General features: G+C 35.7%; 1 protein-coding gene across 1 annotated transcript in view; it reads left to right on the forward strand.

The window, feature by feature from the left end:
• Positions 1 to 14,081: 14,081 nt before the first annotated feature.
• Positions 14,082 to 21,831, forward strand: part of LOC108678819 (FMRFamide receptor) — a 43,346-nt gene continuing 35,596 nt past the window's right edge. The window contains exons 1-2 of the mRNA XM_018167309.2: positions 14,082 to 14,495; positions 16,006 to 16,082. Coding sequence (XP_018022798.2) covers positions 14,087 to 14,495; positions 16,006 to 16,082 — 486 coding nt within the window. The 5' untranslated portion in view covers positions 14,082 to 14,086. The remainder of the gene's footprint in view (positions 14,496 to 16,005; positions 16,083 to 21,831) is intronic.

A 21,831-nucleotide genomic window follows, 5' to 3' on the forward strand; every position in this document is an offset into this window, starting at 1 on the left:
GCTGTCGTGCTCTTGCTTGCTCTCACGAGACATTCCCAACACGAGACAATGTCAAAAAGATCCATGCTGTTGTCTTGGTATTTATTTTTATTTTCACAGGAAACCAAATTTGAATCTTGGTATTTGCATTATAATTTGTGCTGATCTTTCAGCACCTTTTAATCAAACACAGCTTTTCGCAATGGAATCCAGAAGGAGGCTAACCATTTCTACTCAAAATCAAAAAATTTGTATCGCTTCTCAGGAATAATACCGTTAAATAGAAAGTTAGTAGATGCCGATAGAAGTTTTGGTTCGTTGGACTTCCAGGTAGTTCAAACTTTTATGTTTCAAACTCATATACATAATATTTTCGCTGACTTCGCATTTGCATTTTTAAGCGCTCACAAAATCTAATCCTGATCAATAAATTTGCTCTCCTCGCTCGAGACGCTTTGGTAGCACCGAAGAGTCGGGCAAAGTGAGATGCACGCGGAGCAATAATTTCTCCAATAAATGGGATTGGATATTTAACGAGGAATTATCTCTAACCCAAGGTCAGAGAAAAGTCTTACATAAAAAGTGTATTACGATAGATAATATTTGAACTGGTATGAGCAGGAGCGCTGAATATTCTCCATACCAATTTATCTAGCAGCCATTTTATTGCCCTGCAAATTATTTCATGAAATAAGTTGAATACTTATTTTAGTGAATACCTATTTTATTGTCCAACGACTTAGGTCTAAATATCTACTGAATACAAATGAAACGTAGATACATCAAAACATTAGCGAAAAACTCTCACATTTCACTGCTAAACTAATGAATTACTTTTTTTCGAACTCGAAAATGTTTGCATTCTGAACCTATAACTATATGCACCTTTCGCTGATTTTTTTCTAAAAATATGAACACATCTACTGACAAATAGTGCTACTGTAATGTAATAAAACATGCTACATCATTTGTTTGCAAGATACACCGAAGAAATCTACTACCGTAACAAATCTACTCTCGTGAATGAAATGACGCTCCACGTAGGAAATTCGCATCAGATGGAATGAACGATCGAGTGGGCGAGGAACGGCCGGAATATTTTGAACCACACTATAAATTTTTAACAACTTCAAAGTTTTGCTGGCTGGTATTGAGTGGCTGAGCTCGGTGAAAATTTTCTAACGCGACTAAACTTTAATTTATTCTAGTATCTTATGAGTGTTGTCCATTGATCTAGCAATTTTTTTTCTGATACCCACTTTCCTTGATTGCAGTAAGTTATTTAGAAAATAGTGTAAATATTAAGAGAAATATACATTGAGAAATAGTCTGAATATAAAGATTCGAATATATCGAATAAAATATTGACGACAATTAATATTGCGTCAGAATCAATGATGAGCAACGAAGTTACTTGACATGCAATTTCGCTGCAGGAGACGACCATTAATTGTTGGTGATGATCAAAATATCCAACATAAGTTCATTCGTGAGTGTTATTATTTCTTACTTTATTCTATCCAGCATAGTATCATAAAGTGAGTGTTTTTTATTCTTGATTCATTAATCCATAATTCGATGCAATAACTTTTCTACTCGGAAGACAATATTATTCAGTTATATCCCAGTAACGTTCTCAAATCTGAGCCTTGCAATGTTGGCCAGGTGGCCCCAAACTCAACTTGGAGGATAACTTGTAATTTCCAGACATCCCGCCAGCGTCGCCGTGAGGCGGTACACGTGTATAAATAAGTGATATGAATCGTATAGCGGCTTCAATATAAGGGCCGCAGTATTCATTCATCCATTAACATACGAATTTTGTCCAACAAATACCTTCCGGATGACGCAGTTCTTCTCGATAATCTACCATGTTACGATGCGCTTTAGAATTCGGTTTTAAATAGGTTATTACATCAAAGGTTCTACGTTTTTTAATACAAATCAAATATTTGTATTATGATGTGTCAGTTCGCACGCTAATATATTTCCATACGATATATTGAAGACGTCAGCGAGTTACTCTGCAGTGCGATACGCTCATCGTAATAAAGACCGGCGATATAGGCATGGTGGCGGTGGTTCCTCAATTTCTCTGAGATTATCCCTTCTCCGTCCGCCCTCCGGGCAATGAGCAAGATTGATGACACGAAAAGAGACAGATCGAGATTTTGAAATTAGGGCATTCCAGCCTGATGCAGAATATTCATTTCAATGTTGGACTTATTCAACGAAAAGATTCCTCCAGGAAGACGTACAACTCCTTCAAAAAACTGTCATCTTCGTGAGTGTTTCACTCAGCTGAATGTCAATTTAGAGTAGTATATATTCTTGAAAACGAAAAAAGTTTTTAAACTATCATTGAGGCAATGAAATTGCGACATGGAGCATTAAAACGCATACGGCTTACAACAAATCTTAAAAGACATATGGCTTACAACAAATCTTAAAGGATAATATGGCTTACAACAAATCTTAAACGACAAGCATTTTACAACGTATTTTTTTTTTTGGCTTGCTGATCCGTGTTTGATTTTCTGAACACAGAATCAAATTAAAATTATTTCACTCCGAGAATGAATTTTTCACTCCTCTCACACATTTTCCATTTCGTTTATTCCCCTCCCAGATTTCCCGTGCTATGCAACTGTTTTGCTGCGTCTTACTCGCTGAAGACACGAGCACAAATTCTGGGAATGTGGAGATCGCGGCGATGTCTGCATCCATGATCCAATCTAATATAATATTTTACTCCGACAATTGGAGACAACGAAAAAAATCCGGCGCATGCCTCACCTCAACCTTTGCGATGTTTGTATTCATAACCGACTTACATATCTTGTTTGCGACCGTGGTCGTTCGTTGCGTGTTCTATGCGAGACTCCCTTGATGCTCACCAACAGAAACGCATGCAAATTTACAATGTGGAGCGCATGATTCTCTTCCACGCGATAGGATAATACGAAATAAATACATTCTTTACGAAATAAATACATTCTTCTCTCGAGATTTTTGATCAATAAACTCTTATTGCGGATATGCCAAAAGTTTTCAAATTATATATAATGGTTATTGCAGACAAAATATACAATTTCCAGGTTATGATATTTCTCAATTTTCGATAACATAAATTATCTCATGTAAAACTTGTAATTGCTAGAGCCCAAACATTAGTTCTAAAAAGTCTTCTCTGAATTGAATGTTGTAAATGATCCGTCTTGATCACCATTACTTATATCATTAATTTCACTTGACTCCGAGTTATTCTACGCAAACAGCAAGCAACAACAATCCCATTAACGCGGTCTCAATGCTTCGATGTTGAAAACATATTTTATTGTTTAAGATCACATCCCACAGTGAGCGTTTTGTGAAGGCTGTTTTTCACCTGTTATAGGAATAAAGTATTATTGAACTGTTTTTGAGATTATAATCTTCTTGAGTCTCCGCTGTACAGCTGGGTGGAATTGCGCGAATCGCATTTCCTTTCACATCAGCCTGCACGGCATCTCTCAATGTTCATTTCATAGTGTTTTAATGACAACTTTATTTTTGCTTCCGTCAAGATATTTTTGGTGTGAAAGTGGATCTGTAATGCTCGATTGGTTGGTGCCGCTGCTTCTTAAAGAACCTAACCTCCGAAACAGTCTGAAACTGCTGATCTAAGAAAAGTTCCATCCCAAGGCAGATAAATTATCTCCGTAGACGTCCAAGTTTTGACAGCCATGGCCTCTTTCCCACTGATAGATTGTGACTATAGCGTTCGGGCGGAGCAGTTTCCTTCTTGTCATGAGTCTAAAAATAGCGTGCTTGCGGTTAGTCTTGCGATCGCACGTTCAATTACGTTGCTTCATTGAAGTGTTCATTTGCAGTCGGAAAAACAGGAATTTATTATGACAAATGCGTAAGAAAATCTCCAATTATAATTCTATGTATAACACGATATTTGCTTAGTAAAGTAATCATCACTAGCGCGATCATTTATATTGTTTGACCATCTCGTGATCGAGCATTTTCCATATGCATACGTTGGAGCTCCACACTTTCATAACATATCGAGCTAAAAAGATTAGTTAATCCACCCGCCCGCCCACACTCCTACCACAAATCAGTAACGCTATTTTCAAGTTTATTCTAGCTTTCAAGTCAATGTGCCTAAATAGTTTATATTCGATTAAACGTCTGAGAACATTATAATGTTCAATTTTTAGCCTGTTATGTATGCTTGAATACTTAGCTCAATATAAAATTATTTTATACAATACGTAGATTCTGACGCCATAAATTAGGAGTTGACGATTGATTACTTGATCAACGCTGATGGAACGTCAAAAGAGTTTAAGACTGGGTTGAAAATTAGTTTAGTTTGAGCAACGCTCTGCGTCTCTTAATTCAGGCCACGTCTGAATGGTTTAATTGAATGAGACTCAGGGTAGGACAGAGAGTACTTTAATTGAAAACCCAGAAACAGTTCAGATATTTTTCAGGCATTAGCGGCTGGAAAGTGTTTTTCATTTTGTTTGTTTTAAGTTTGTTAGTGAATCCCGTTGGACATACAAAGACTTCATATGATTATACGTGTATATCTAGCTCTTGGCTACGAATTTCAACTTTAAATATTCCAAAGTATGATCAAGAGAGCGATAACGTAGAGGTTGAATTAATTCTAATAGTTTTATTCGACTCATAACATGGAAAATGGTTCTTCGTAGCTTAATGTGAGGATAATTCGATCACCAGTGTATGTTCACGATCATAATAATATGCGTTTAAAAATTACTTTTTAAAGACAACACTTCTGAACAATCCAGTGTCTTGTATGTTACACATGTACAATGAATTTCTAATTTTATTTTCAAATATTTAAAAGAAAAATTATTTTTCAAAATTTTTTTAAAATATCAAAATTTTGTAAATTTTCAAAATTATTTATTCTGTCAATTGATTCATGCATTGTCTCTGACTTTGCAATTGTGCAAAATTTCAGATTAATAGGACAGTTCAAATTGTGTCATATATGGATTATAAGATTTGTGGCAGACGAAATTATTTTTTCATTTTTTTAATAATGAATTTTTTTTTTAATTTATAAAATTATTTATTCTGTCAATTGAATCCTGCATTGTCTCCAACTTCACGCAAGTGTGCCAAATTTCAGATCGATTGGACAGGTAGAAGTGTGTTAAATATCGATTAGAAAATTTGTAGCAGACAGATAAACAAACAAGAAGTGAAGTTAAAGAGAAGTCTTAAAGAAAGTTACTGAGCTTATTACTATAATCTTAAACTGAACACAAACGATTTCTTCTAGTTAACGCGATCAAACGAGAGGAGACTTATATATATTATAAGAAATTTCTGCTTGTGAACACGGTCAAGCGATAGGAGACTTAAATATATTATACCTTATAATATAAAAAAAGTTACTGAGCTTATTACTATAATCCTAAACTGAACACAAGCAATATCTTCTAATCAACGCGATCAAACGATAGGAGATTTAAATATATTACACCCTAAAATAAATAGAAACTTACTGGGCATATTACTAAAGTCTTGACCTGAACACAAGCAATTTCTGCTTGTGAACACGATCTAACGATAGGAGACTTAAATATATTATACCTTAGAATAAAAAATAATATGCGTTTAAAAATTACCTTCAAAGACAACACTTCTGAACAATCCAGTGTCTTGGATGTTACACATGTACAATGAATTTCTAATTTTATTTTCAAATATTGAAAAAAAAATTATTTTTCAAAAATTTTTTAAGATATCAAAATTTTGTAAATTTGCAAAATTATTTATTCTGTCAATTGATTCATTCATTGTCTCTCTTGTGTCTCTGACTTTATGCAATTGTGCAAAATTTCAGATCAATTGGACAGGTCAAATTGTGTCATATATGGATTATAAGATTTATGGCAGGCGAAATTATTTTTTACTTTTTTTCAATAATGAAAAATAAAATTATAATTTACAAAATTATTTATTCTGTAAATTGATATATGCATTGTCTCCAACTTCACGCGAGTGTGCAAAATTACAGATCGATTGAACAGGTAGAAGTGTGTTAAATATCGATTATAAGATTTGTAGCAGACAGACAAACAAATAATATACGTTTAAAAATTACTTTTTAAAGACAACACTTCCAAAGAATCCAAAGAATCCAGTGTCTCCAAACTTACAGATGTACAATGAATTTCTCATTTAATTTTCAAATATTAAAAAATTTAATTTTTCAATTTTTTCAAGATATAAATTTTTTAATATATATCATTTTTTTCAAAATGTTCACAGCTTTATTCCAAACCTTATTATCCCTAACGAAACTATTGTTCAGGATAGCAACAAGTCGCATCAGTATGTATTTTTTTCGTTTGATGTAGACAATTAAACACTATTCTCAGTTGAAGGTATAGTTAATAACAAACTTGCTTACCGGAACAAACAACTGTGTATTTGTAGGCACTCGTACATGAATATTCTGTATGGGAGTAAAGAGGCAATAAACCAGGAGATTTCAAATCGCAGTTACGTTATTTTTCATTGGTCCGTGTTTATAGATGTCGTGTGACCGTGTCGCCAATAAATGAAGGCGATAAAACGCCGATCAGGTTGTTCAGTTCGTGTTACGTGCCAGCCACGGCCAGCGGTGTTTTCGTGGGCAGAATAATGCTGAAGCTGCGCTTTCGATTGCTGACTTCGATATTGTACTTATTTTCAGCAAGTTAGTTCAACAAGAACTTCATCCAATAAATTTTGGGAAATATTTTTCAGTTTCGTCGTATTCCATGCCGACACTTCTATTCTTTTCTATTCTATTAGACGTGTTAAGTGAGTAAACCAGCACATTCTTCATCAACAACTTTTCTCATGAGTATTCAATACAATTAATCTCCTATCTCCAGCAAGATGTGCACTGATCCTTTAGCTAATTTTAAATTTTCCTGAGCAACTCCCCAGCATGGCTTGTCGAGCTTGATAAATGACGGCCCTCGTAAAGTCATGAGGTCCTAAAGAACTGCCATGTCTTTAGATGAAAGCCGTAGGGCCACACTGGGTGCCAACGCCGGCGCCAGGGAGACGAGCTCCCACACACGCTCAGTTGGCGAAGTTGACTGAACAGTGAATAGACCAGGCGAAGCTGGTTTTACTCATGCTGCGAGGCGAGACTAAATTATATGTATGTGTGTTTGTGAATAGACCAGGCGAAGTTGGTTTTACATGTGCTGTGAAGAGAGACTCAGTTATATGTATGTGTGTTTGTAAGTTGACCAGGCGGGACAGGTTTTAATTGTGCTGTGAAGAGAGATTATATTATATGTATGTATGTTTGTGAATAGACCAGGCGAAGCTGATTTTACATGTGCTGTGAAGAGGGACTAAATTATATGTATGTGTGTTTGTAAATAGACCAGGCGAAGCTGATTTTACATGTGCTGTGAAGAGAGACTAAATTATATGTATGTGTGTTTGTGAATAGACCAGGCGAAGCTGATTTTACATGTGCTGTGAAGAGAGACTAAATTATACGTATGTGTGTTTGTGAATAGACCAGGCGAAGCTGGTTTTACATGTGCTGTGAAGAGGGACTAAATTATATGTATGTGTGTTTGTAAATAGACCAGGCGGGACAGGTTTTAATTGTGCTGTGAAGAGAGTTTATATTATATGTATGTGTGTTTGTGAATGGACCAGGCGAGGCAGTTGCTGTGAAGGACCAGGCGAGGCTGTGAAGCAAGACCCTTGGCATGAGTGTCAAAGCTGCATTCCAGTCTCGCGTGTTCAAGTTTGAGCAATCATTTGAAAATTTTGGCAGGAATGCAATGTCAATGCGTGATATCTTACTCATAACACATGATTTACCTTCCCGTCTCAAGTTAAAGCATTCTATACCTGCATTTGCGTTAGCTTGCTGTTTGTAGCAGTTGTCCACAGAATTATTAATATAACTATTTATACCTTCACATAAAGAGAATATTCAATGAAGTTTTGATAAATGTGAAAAATAAATGTAGCTGTCTCAAAGACTATTAACTAGAAAATTTATTTGTGAAGTTTTCTTTGCAAAGGAAGTTATCTAAATAATTAACACTGAATTATTTTTAAGCATCGCTTGAAATTTTACCCTGAACTTGCATCTCTATGCGATTCCCTTTTGATGTTATAACTTATATATTCGATGTTATATCGAATATAGATTCGATGTTATCGATGTTATAGCTTATATATTCCTCACCGGTCGATATTTTATTTCCCTATCGTTTTGTGTTCAACATGACGAACATGATGCAATCGGCAATCAGTATTAGCGTAATTAAGCTATTATTAATTTTCAAATTTTCATGGTACGTTTTTTACCGCGTGAATCGTATATTTCACAAGAAAAAATGGACTGCAGCAGCGAGATTCCGGAAATTGGATCCGAAAGTTCATATCAACTGTCGGAGAGGAAAATTTTAGAGCTCGAGTGCAGTTCGAAGTTTGAACTGAGATGGAGCAGCAGGCGCGAGGAAATTAGCAACACTGGAAAAACGGCAAAGTTTTTATGATGTCTTGAATTCCCAATTAGCATTTGTGCAGCAGCTGCGTATAATACATTGATGCAATGCGAGTATTTCTGGTTAGTGTAGAAATCACCATAACACGTTGAAAAAAGTTGCATATTTCAAATTCGGCTATTCGCTCTGCCATGCATTCCTTCAATTGCATATAAGTAGGGCACAGTGCTAACTATGCATGAATTTAGATTTGTATAGTTCTTGAGTCATTAATAAATAAGGGAATCATTTACGTTATGAAACCAATAAAAAATCTATTTGCGATTGTCATTTATTCAGCTAATTAGGTGAATTAGTCTAAAGTCATAAGCGAGAAAACTGGCTATGTCTTCGATTGCTGACCTTAGAAATGTGAAATGAGGATAGAACTTTAAATGCCATCGAATTTTTTATTAGCTTTGAATGAAGGCAATTGACCTATTTCTATGGCTTATGAAGATTCACCTTGAATATATTTTCAACAAAAAAAATTAAATAAACGATGTTCAACATATTGGCCTCTGCTTGGGATGGGAGGGTATGCGAAATTTTTATAAGCAATTTTCCTTACTTCCGTTTCCGAAAAGCGATTCTCTATCTAATCTCATAAGGAACTACTACCTAAAGCTCGACTGCATGTAATACTGAATTTAGACATGATAGAAGCTCTTTCTTATCTCCTGTTGCAAGTTTTAATACTCGTAGAAAAGTCGCAATGAGACTCCGTTGCATAGCTACACGTCAACGCTAGTCTAAGAATGTGGTCTTGGTTTCCGACTGTTTTATTATAGCGTCAGTTTTTGTTTGTGCATCTCATCGAAGTGACATTTTTTTAATACTGGGCAGACCAGTTTTGTGATGGCACATCAAACAAAATTTTGTCTTGGTCCGCTGACGCAATCGCTCAGCAAAAAAAAACTCAAAAAGTTCGATAGTTTTTTTTTCTGCGGCTCAACAACTTTTTAGAGAAAGCTTGGCAAGATGTTCCTCATTTTTGCAGCAATCAAAAATTCAACTTGGTTGTACCAATCCATTCAACACCATTACCATGTTTTGGGACAACATTCGTCAACATGTTTTATGTCAAGTTCATTCGATATTGTTCGTGTCTATTACTAAAATTACTAGTGCTGAAAACGGAATAAGAACGCTGATTGCTTCCTTACTGAATTTTCCTTCTAAGTCAGTTCCGGACTGGACTCCGATCAGAATCTTCCACCCTATAGTGCAGCCGTACCAAATGCACGTAAAAAATCATTTGAACCAAGGAGCAGAAGTCTAAACTAATTCTCTTGCTCTGGTGGATGGCATCGCCCAATGCATTACTCAAACAGCGCAAGGCATCAAAGAGCAGCTAAAACTAAAAAATTAAGCCTTACGCCAGCTTTTGTTGAAGGCATTAAGTTTTCGGTGAGAGTAATCATTTCTGGGTGCGAAAGGCCTATAGCAAATGCCGCACTGCGAGGTACCCTAGTACGCTTGTCATTTAAATTACCATGAAATTCGTATGATGAATACTTAGGTCACGCGTGAAGAAGAGAAATCAAACTTAGAGATACGTGAATGTTGCCAGCTACTTATTATTTTTTTCACAAAAATATTGTTCGATTGAACACATTAATCGTATTTCTGAACAGCATTAAACTGCTTTTATTGACCATCATCAAGAATATTTTCTACGAGTTCTCATGAAAATTGTTCCATATTAAACATCTTCAACAATTCAAAATATCAATGTTCGTCCACTCAGTTTTGCGCAAGCGCCAGTCGACATAAGCAAACTAATAAAACATTTCGTAAATGCTTGTCTACAATCCATTTTTCCAGTACATGTAAAAACACTTTATTGCCAAACCCTTTTTATCAAAAAGCAATTTTGTTGGTAAAAGTAAGAAGCCTTTATTTTCAACGCATGTCAACGAGCCTTTTTACTAACACTCACGTCAACTGATTTTTTCACCAACACACGTCAACGGGCCTTCTCACTAACGCACACCAGCAAACCTTTTCACTAGCACGCGTCAACATACCTTTTCACTAAAACACGTCAACATGACTTTTCACCAACACGTATCAACAGGGTTTTTCACTAACGCACGTCAACAGGCCTTTTCACTAACGCACACGAGCAAGCCTTTTCGCCAACACATGTCAAAAAATAATTTTCGTTAACGCTCGTCAACAAGCCTTTTCACCAACGCACGTCAACAAGTCATATTCTTTTCGTTAACGCTCGACAATGTTAATAAACCTTTTTACCGACTCACGTCAACAAGTTTCTCATCTTCGACAGTTCGTCGCCATATTTTTCCCATAGCGACAAGTTCTACACTAAAAATATACCCTCGAGATAACTTTTCAGGGTAAGTTCCTCATAAAAGGCCTGCAAGACTCAAACAAATTGCCTGGCCAGACCTTGAACATGAGTCGAAACTGCCAGCCTACTTGCACTGCTGTAATTTATTGATAACATCGCAGAAATTTTTGTCTTTAACTATTTAAGATAACCGTGTCTACAATTCTGCAAGTTCTGGAAACAGGTATGTTGGCAACGTTTTTTATTAAATTTTATGTCTTATTATACTTTTTTTTCTATCTGGAGTCCTATTTTTAATATAACTAGTCCCTTTATTGATCATTTTTTAGTGGCTTAAGCTTTTCCTGGATGTTCACGTGAGTGTCGGCTCATTGCACTTGGCGACATTGTCATTCAAAAAATTACTTCATGCAGCGTTTACTACGCCTTACATCACATTAACTTAAAGCCTACTCAGTGTTAGGTCCGAAATATTTTCAGAATTAAAAGAGGAAGTCTAGCCTCTTCCACTTCTAAGAATAAAAGTCTGACGTAAGCCTTGCCGATTTTTTCCGCTCCCGTAGCAATTTTATAACAAAGACCAGGAGTCCAGACATTCCACAGAAAATTGTAATTTTAGAATGGCTGAACGCACGTTACATAATAATTTGCCATGTACGAGAAGTTTCGTGAAGCGATTCTAAATTTTTCTCCTTTCATTTTACTCATAATTTTTGACAGCTAACACTCAATCAAAAATGATGAACTCTTACGGAATTCCGGTAAGTGAAGCATGATTGATTATAAATTGGTTATTAACCTGCTTTATTGCTTTTAAATATGCAAATTGAAGAGCAAACATCGTATCAAAAGCTTTTGAAACTTAATTGGAAATTGACCGGAAACTGACCAGATAATTTATATAATTGAAAAAAGTTTCTTTGACAGAATATCTTCAAACTTGCTATTAAGAATAGTTCTCGTTGCGTGTCAATAACAAAATTAAATTTGCAATCGGCAACTCAAGAAGTTTTGTTTGCCCCATCAAAGTTTGTACTTATAAACAATCAAATTTTAGTAGTTACACTATCGAAAGGTAGTTTCACAACCATTATTTGCGTGAGAAAATTTCTTTTAATAAGCTCGTGACGCTTTGAGTTCAAATTCAAGGCTTCTTTCAGTCGCCTCATTGAGCTGGAAGAACTGAAAATTTTTGAATATAATGAGTGTGTTTTATCGGGTTCGTATTTTTAGCACATTTTCTCGTTCATGGAAAAAATGCACTATTGTGCTCGCCATGTCCGCCCGTCCGTCCGTCCGTCCGTCCATCCGTCCGTCCGTCTGTCCGTCCGTGACTTCACGTTTTCGTCGACGAGAAAATGCGCTCTCTGTCACTCACTGCAGTGAGTACTGAGTTGTATTTTTATTATATTAACTTCTGAAAAACGGAACTACTGTAATAACAGAATCTCCAATAAAAAAGTAAATCCACTCTTTGAAAATTAATTATCAAAATTAGATGAACATGATTACTCGATTCATTATATAGTCCTTACAGATTTTCATAGTTTTGATTGAATTCCCTGAAATTATTTACATCTTAATTTTAGCGTGTGATAATAACTGTTTATATTAAAAAATTAAGACACACTTTTCCAGCACTTCATTGTTTATAAATTACATGTATGATCTCTATTCAAAATTAAATTTTTTTTACATTATATTTTCTATTGAATTGAGAAACATTTATTATAAAAAATGAAAGGAAAAAAGAGACTCTAAAAACCCACGCAGTGACATGCCGGGAGGTTGCGAGTCTCACACCGAAGGGCTGACGAAAATCTCGGCGCTGACGAAGCACCAGCGCGCAACTGAAGCGTCGGTCGAACGGAAGCGATCGAGCGAGTCTCGGAGTCGGAACCGAGCTTCAGCCGATTGGTTTTAAAATGGAACCGATATTTCATAGACTATTACGTGAACAATAGATGCGAAATTTGTGAATTTCATCCTTAAATATCGTTTCACATGACTGGTTAAGAAAACGGAGCGAGATCGAAGCATAAAGTTCTCATGAGCTTGTGATATATACGCCTGGAAAATATACATATTACGCTGCATTTGCAATGATGTACGTGAGCGGTGAATGGTTAACCAAAAAAAAAAAACTTCATTGAAAAAAAAAAAACTTCATTGAAAAAAAAACATGAGGGAGGAAAAAATATATTAGAACACTGCTGAACTACAGAATGTGTGAGTGCAGAGCAGCACTTATCATGTTGTGGTGATCAATATGGTCAGAATTTTTACTCAATGTTGTTGAAAGAAATTGTTACTTGCAAGTCACCAGTGCACAGTCAAATAATCGATTGAAGGCACGAACGCTGAAAGAAATGTCGTGTATAACTCCTTGGGGGAATTACAAAATTGAATCAAAATTATATTAATATTAATTATAAGTGCATATATCAATGTAATATAATTTATTAATCGTGGTACGAAAATGTATTATAATTTTTGAAAAAATGCCATAAAAACTACCATTAAAGCTTCGTGTCTCTTTACATTAGTTTGAATACTTAGACAGTAACACCTAATCAGAGGTGGGCATTAGCGAGCTATATGTAGCGGCCGCTACTAGCGGCCGCTACATTTTCAGTAGCGATAGCGGTAGCGGCGCTAAATTTAAGCAATTGTAGCTGTAGCGGTAGCGCCCGCTACATATTAAAGTAGCGATACGAGGTTTTACCGCTACAGCGCTACCGCTACATTTATAGATAAGCCTTTAGATTTTACTTAATAATATTAAATATTATTTAAAAACCAGCATGATACATACATAATATAAATTACAGAATAAAACTGTGCGAAAGATTTCGGTGTAATGTTGTCAACCTCAGCCTGTTACTAGTGTCAACATGTTAGTTGTTACCAGAGCTGGGCAGTAGTGCGCTACATGTAGCGGTAGCGGCGCTACATTTAAGCAATTGTAGCGGTAGCGCCCGCTACATTTAGAGCATGTAGCGGTAGCGGCGCTACATTTAAGCAATTGTAGCGGTAGCGGTAGCGCCCGCTACATTTAGAGCATGTAGAGGACGCGGTAGCGGCCGCTGCATTTCAAAGTAGCGCTGCCCAGCTCTGCACCTAATATATTTCGAATATTTTTCTTGCAGTGATCAGTGCAGACATTTTTCAAATTAAAAAAGCCTACACGATGATGGTACAGGAACAATCAAACCATTCTTTTGGAGAGTCATTTTTTAACATGTCAAACGCTACCGGCTTCCCAAAACATACACTCTCAGCTCAACAAAGTTTCTTCAATACGTACCAAGGAGTGAATTACTCGGAAGTGTCTTCAGAGTACGGGGAGGATGACTACGAACCATACCGACGGTTCATGGTAGATTCCCGGTATTGGGTACAGAAAGTGCTGGTCCCCATGGTCCTCATTATTGGATTTGTCGGGAACACGGTAACCATCTTGGTGCTGTCACGGCCTCGTATGAGAAGTTCAACCAACACTTACTTGACGGCTCTCGCCACGTCCGACTTACTTTATCTCTTCAGTGTATTTACGTTATCACTGAAGCATCACCCGAATATGAGTCACCCAAGACACTGGGTCTACTGGCACTACTGCAAGTACGCCTACTGGATTGCGGACGCCTCTAGTGAGTATTTTAATGTCTTAACAAGTACGTAAAGTTCTTTTATATATTTTATGTTCATTTTTAGCGCATTTTCTCATTTATGAAAAGAGGCGCTATTGTGCTCGTCATGTCCGTCCGTCCGTCTGTTCGTCTGTCTGTCTGTGATTTCACGGACGGGCAGACGAGAAAATGCCCTTTCTGTCACTCACTGCAGATAGTACTGATCTAATTTTTAGCGCATTTTCTCATTTATGGAAAGAAAGGCGCTATTGTGCTCGCCATGTCCGTCCGTCCGTCCGTCCGTCTGTCCGCCCGTCCGTGACTTCACATTTTCGTCGACGAGAAAATGCGCTCTCTGTTACTCACTGCAATGAGTACTGAGTTATATTTTTTTACCGTACAGTGATTCTAGAAAATTAAGAAACATCTGAAGTAAGCTGCTCCTTGGTGCCGACTACATCGCTTCATTCTAGCCTAAGCTCCATTTAGAACTCAAAGTAAATCAGGACTGGCAATTGAGCAAGCAGATTAAAGGCTAGGTTCTTTACGGCCTGGCGCGGCGCAGGCGTGTAGCTTGGCCACTTGACTTTCAACGGCAGCAAACGAGCAAACTTTTAAAGAGTTGCAGTGCGTCAGCTGGCCGACCACACCATCTTTCTTATGAAGGCCTTAAGCCAACTCGGGCAACCCTTTGTTGTTTAAATTTAACGACCTCAAATGCTGAATAAAGATGACCTGTGAGCAGCGTTTCATTTCATACCAGCATCGAAATTGAGTAAGTGTGTTTTTTTAGAGAATGTGTTTTAATTGAGAATGTGTTTTCTCTTTTTAAGAGATGCATTTAGAGCCGTAAATTAACAATCGCAAAATTTCTTGGTCAGTGTGCATCTATCATACTGAAATCAGACAGTAATCCATTGATGACGTTACAATTCAGAGGATGTCTGCTGTTTCTGAATAACAAATTAATGAATTAATACATTTTTATCTAAAAACTAATTATTTTAGGGGACAATATATACAAGTCATTCATATTTGAGCACACAAAGAAATTCGACAAAAAAATTGAATTGCATCTCTCACCTCATGAAGAAAAATTTATTCTAGACACAAATGACATTTAAATACTTTTGGTTAGATTTTACATATGTATAAATTAGAAGTATTTTATTCATGAATTTGGCATACTAAAACCAGCCACTATACCGTACATTGAAAAATTATATTTTTTCTTCCATTGCCCTCTTATTTACAACGCCCAACTATTTTATGGAGATTAAAAAGGAACAAAATTCAAATTATTAATATCTTCAATAATATCGCTTTGTTTTAAAATGTTCACATATCGAGACATAAAAAATTAAATTCTGATTTATTTCAACTCCTTGCAAGTAATATTAGTTTTTTTACACATTACAATATTCAACGTTAAAGGACAGTTTAGAAGATTTTTTAGCAAGGTTCTAGCACAATATTTTTCGATATATTTTAGTGTGTTATTTTTGCTCAAACGTTCTTGTTGTTTTTACAGGCAGCACCTCCATCTGGCTGACTGTGACCTTCACCATAGAGCGCTACATAGCGGTCTGCCTGCCCATATATGGCAAGGTAACAATACTAGCATTTTAATGGGAAATAAGATTATGCAGTTGATTATTCCAACAAGAAATTCAATTAACAGTTATATATCATCAAGTTACAATCTGAAAAAAATAAAATTTAATTAAAATTTGTAGGCAATATTAGATGTGCAGATTATTAGTTATTTAGATATTAGATTAATATTACTAGAAATTATAAGTAATATTAAAGGCAAATGTTAGCAATCGCAATGCAAAATAAGGCTCAGTAATATTTATTGTGAGTGGTAAGTAACTTACTTAACTAAATTGGAACATACGTAAATGGAATTGCGAAGTATTACAACAACATCAGGCATAGATAACAGGGTAATGTTGTAATAAAGCCACCCACAATTAAAATAAAGGATAGGCTTGTCAGACAGCATTAAATGTCATTAAATGTTTTTAAATTTTCACATTAATATTTATAGGATAAAATAAATGGCTGTGCGACCATGTACCTCCATTAACAAATAATGGGATAATGGAGCGACAGCAATAAATGAAATGCAAATAACAACAAGAACACCGTAACAGCAGCAGTTGGGATAGCTGTGAGCGAGCCACCCTGCTCTAAATATTTAATTTTTTAATTTAACATAATAAATAATAGTAGGATTATAACGAGCGCTGCCAAAAACTACAATAAAAAATGCAATCCTAGAGATGCAATGGATTGCAATAAAATGCAATGGATTGACTAGGGGATGCACTGAGCAGGAAATCATCAACATCGTGCCGAGACCAGACAATCACGGCAGTAAAGCAAATAATCCGAAGGCGGAGTTTAATTCAGTCGTTATGGGGGATTGCGTTGGACTCAAGGCGCTGAGGCGATTGTTGGAGCTAATGTAGCAAGAAAAAATATAGTTGGAGTTAATTAATATATATTAATATATAATTAATAGGAGTTAATTGGAGTTAATTAATAGTTGGAGTTAATTAATATAATTAATATAAAATATAGTTGGAGCTAAGGTAGCAAGAAAAAATATTATTCAATTGAGTGAAGATTTTTTTAATTGTTGAAAAACACTGACTATTATGCTTAAATGTTAGCGGCTCATTATTTTATTCTTCAGTTTTCGAGCAGTGAAAATGAAGTGAAAGTCTTGATAGGCAAAAATTATTTCATATTTTGAACAGAAAAAGCACTGCAATGTGCGATGGTGATTTCACCGCGTGAATTTTTATAGAGTTAAGAGGCTGAAATGATGTCAACATTTACAGTAATTTTCGCATGAATGGAAACTTCGAAGAAGTGCGGATAATTTATATTGTGCGGAGAATTTATATTGCAAAATTTTTTCTGGTTGGGGATTTTAGTAGAAATAAAAATTTAGAGAACTATTTTTTGTTTGAAATGAAAATACTTGGACATTCCACACGTAAGAAATATCACACAGATAATGTTTTGCATAACAACCCCAAATTCTCCCTTGAACATTGCTTTGAGGTGAGTGACGTCAGCTCGACTGTTTTAAAGCATTTCAAAAAGTTGTACTGTGGTAATCTTTGCTTTAAAAAAAAGAATAATCATTTTTAATAATCATGTTTCATTGGAAAATCTAAGAAATTTACTAAGTATTCAGTAAACAATTGATGATAATTGTAAAATTTATTCACGCTATCATGGCACATCCGGATAGTCGACGCGAATTTCTGAATGCAGTTAAGAATGAATCTGCAACTCCTAGAAAATAACATCTGAAATAAGCTACCAAGTTCACGTGTGAGAACTCTTATAACTCTCAACATATTATGCTAAAGTTAAATAAATGAACGATGACTTAAAAATCAATAGGAAAACATCAGCCGAGATCTGAAAAAATAGAAAAACTAAAACCCCTTTCCATAACAATTTTGTCCATAAATAGCCAAATGTAAAGGCTTTGAAATAAGCTGGGGCTTTAACAATAGTAATACAAGTTATTTGAAGGACCATTATTTAAAATGCCTTATGATGTTGCTGAGTTGTTATAAAAACGTCGATCAGTCCCAAGTTTTTCTAGGAGCAATGATGCTGATGAACAATGATGATTCTATCATTTAGCGCATCCGAGTTAATTTGTTTCGCAAACATTAATTTCACACCATCTACAATATATTTTGAATTTATACGGAACTCGAGCATGTCTGTTCAATAGAAAAAACTATGAACTAATATGTATGGCAATAATCTAATAACATATGACCTCACCTGTATATCAAATTGATCGATTGCCGTGGTGAGCCTGCTCCCCGGTAATATATATATTTTGGGTTGACGAACATTTTCGCATTGTAACATAATTCAACATGTCTGAATTGGCATGAAAACCTTTTCATGTCTCCAAAACTAAATTAATCACTTTGCTGCGTTAAACTTCATCATTACCCTTAATCAAGAACTTTACCAACTTCATATCTCACCTTAACCTTTAGAATTTAAATAAAAACGCCTTACAAAGGATCATATGCCCAATTTGGGAACCCCTGCCCTGTACTGTATGCGTGAAATTTGCATGCCAAGCTTCAAAGTCTTCTTATCGGGAAAGTTTACATCACTCTCGGAATTATCAGTGCTGCGTTACTATGCCGTGGGCTGTGAAAAATATTATAATAAAGTGCTGGGACTGCCTCTCTTGCCTCCGTTGACAAGCATACATTTTTTTGTAAACATTTGACTAAATATTTTTCTGACTCGTTTGGTATCACTGATACGTCGGAGACTATTCCACGCTTGGAAAATAATTTTTTCTCAAACGATTTTTAAATAGAATTCGTAGACTCAAAGCCTTCTCATCTAAAATTTAGCTTAAAATCAGAGATATACGACATTAACTATTTCATGATTAGTGTTTCAACGAAGTAGAGAAGAGCAAACCTGTATTTATTCTCCCATCATCAGTACGGAAATAGCAACAGGTGCTATAATAGACGTGCTCAATACGTTGAGAGTACAGCGTGCCTAGCAACCGATGCACCGCTACGATTACAGGCAGTCGCGGCGATCGTATATGCTGCCCATGCAGTCGTTGTAGTTTCAGGTGATCACAATACAGTCAGGTTTACAGGTTTAGAAATCAGGTTTAGAAATGAGCACGTGTAGCAATAAAACGAAGCACATATCCATGAGCATTGTTCAGAAGTGGACATATTTATCAGTAGGTCACGTGCATGCACGTGCATATCCCACTTTTGAATGATAGTAAATTCACGGTCACGTTGCAACTTCAGATACGCGTGAGTGTGGTGAATTAGCTTTATACCGGTGTGCCGGAATAACGATCTACTGTAATTCCTGCGTAGCACGCGTGAACCACCGTCGATTTTGAAACGAGACGTTTAATTAATAAAAGGGCTTCTTTCAGTAGGCTCTCGAGTTAATATTTTTATTACAGGAACTTTTGAAATTATTTCAACTTAGAATCAAATAGGGTCTCTGCACCCGCACATCAACAATCATTATCAAGACGCAATCTCTTTGTACATTAGGCAATTAGAACCAGCACGGCCTGCAGTAAAGTCCTTATCAAGTTGAAGTGGTCTCGCGAAACTTCCTCATTGTGAAAGTTTTCCAACGCCTGTGCTGTTGTGCTCGAGAAGTTTGCTCTTAAGAGAACCGCCTAGTCCCATTATTCTACTCTTGTTCCTCACGATGCTATCACCAAAAGAACGTAATCCGCCACTCGAATTACGGATATGTGATACTGTGCTTATGAACCTAAATTATATCGCATGCTGTGCAGAGGCCTAAATTATTTCATTTTACTACTTTTTTTTAGTTTCGTTTCGTCTCTGTTTGTCTATCAAAAATTCAAACCTTAATTTAGAGCACTTCTGAAGATCCTAGAAACTTGAAATTTGGCATGCATGCTTATGCCGCCTAACAATTCAAGATTTAATCATCAGAAGTAATAAGTTTCAAATTTTTTTTAATTAAAAAATAACTAAAAATTCACGCTTTGGGAATCCAGTTTTTTTGTCGAACATCCAGAATTGCCAACCCTGAAAAATGATTTGAATTGCTAAAATTGCTAAACTAAAAAGTAGAAAATAAATAAATATAAAAACCCTTTTTAAAAAATACGTTTTTCTGGTGTTTACAAAACTAAAAACAATGAAATAAAACAAATAAAAAACTTTTAAAAACCACGTTTTCTTAACGGACAAAAAAGAAAAATATTAACTCTTACATAACATTAAAGTTATGTAGAATGTTATTTAATGTTATGTAAGAGTTAATGTTTTTCTTTTTTGTCCGTTAAGAAAACGTGGTTTTAAACAGTTTTTTTTATTTGTTTTATTTCATTGTTTTTAGTTTTGTAAACACCAGAAAACGTGATTTTTAAAAATGTTTTTTTATATATATTTATTTTATGTTAAGCTCAAACTATTTAGCTCCAATGCTTGGGATCAAGAATATATTGTGCCAACAAATGCCAGCTGAGTATTTGAGTGTGATAGTTTATATACAAAATCGATCAACGTGCGCGCAGGATATCTAACAACCAATTTCATACTTATTCACTTGTCATACATTTAATAGCTATTATAAATAACTAAAATTTGTCCACAACATTATCATATTAATGTTAAGAAATTTTTCGAATCCATGTTATTGATGTAGCAATTTTGAACGGATAAAAATTCTTCCGACTCCGGGCCAGGCCCGGAGAAACAGTCTGATTTAGACAGCGCCATGCTTCCTCACGATACCATTTTGTAGAGCATACGATTTGCTACTCGAAGCTGCTAAAGTATTTGCCTGAGTTGGTCGGCCAAAGTTTCGTCGAAATGTTGGCAAAGGAATCGCGTATGGTTGATTCGAACGTTAACTATTGATTTGAACGTTGAATACCAATTGAGCAGGCGGCTATATTTATACGTGTGCATAAAATAATCAGCCAGATTTTACCTTTTAAGAATTTTGATCGCGATAGTGAGACGAGTTAGGAGTCTGATTTATACTACCTTATTGCGGTTGTATTTCACCAGCCTCATCCTTAGATCTATTTTATAGGGAAGCTTCAGCCCCCATACAATATATTAAAGCCCCTAAATAACTAATGCTTATTTATTCAAATTATTATTATTTATTTGTTACAAAAACGACGACGACAAGTTGAATATAATGCGGCCTGAATTTAAGTTTAAAAAATACAACCTACACAAGCTTTGCCCCGTGTAGTGATAATTATTGAAGCCTCGAATATCACCATTAATTTATCACATAAAAAACGTGTTCATTAAACTTATTTTAAATAAATTTTCAGATATTTTACGTTTCTCTCTAGGTATCGCTACGGGTTTATATCAACGTGCATTATGACATATATAAAATTTATCTATATACCGTTGATATTAAGCCTGGTAGTAATATAATTTTAAGCTATGCAGCAATTAGGTGGTACGGAGGTTCTATTACCAGACACTCGCAGCGTTTCCAGGGTTTCTCGTATGTTTGCTGCAGGAAAAATCGAGCAGGAACCTTTCCTCTCATAACGAAGCTGCCCAGGGCTTGTCATCACCACACGGAGTGGCTATTAACGGCAACGTTTTTATGAGGCTTCTTTTTTGAAGCTTAGGCGAGCAGGAAAGTTTTACCAGCGTCAAACTTGCGTGTTTATAAAGAACCCATGTACGCTCCCGTATTTTCTGGCTGCATTACAGCGTTTTGATGTAATTTGATGTTAGTGTAGATTTTTGTCGGTGAGAAGTAAAGCTTTTCCTTTGTATAATTCCTACGTATG

The sequence above is a fragment of the Hyalella azteca genome, unplaced genomic scaffold, assembly GCF_000764305.2.
Source record: "Hyalella azteca isolate HAZT.00-mixed unplaced genomic scaffold, Hazt_2.0.2 contig16872, whole genome shotgun sequence".
NCBI lineage: Eukaryota > Metazoa > Arthropoda > Malacostraca > Amphipoda > Hyalellidae > Hyalella > Hyalella azteca.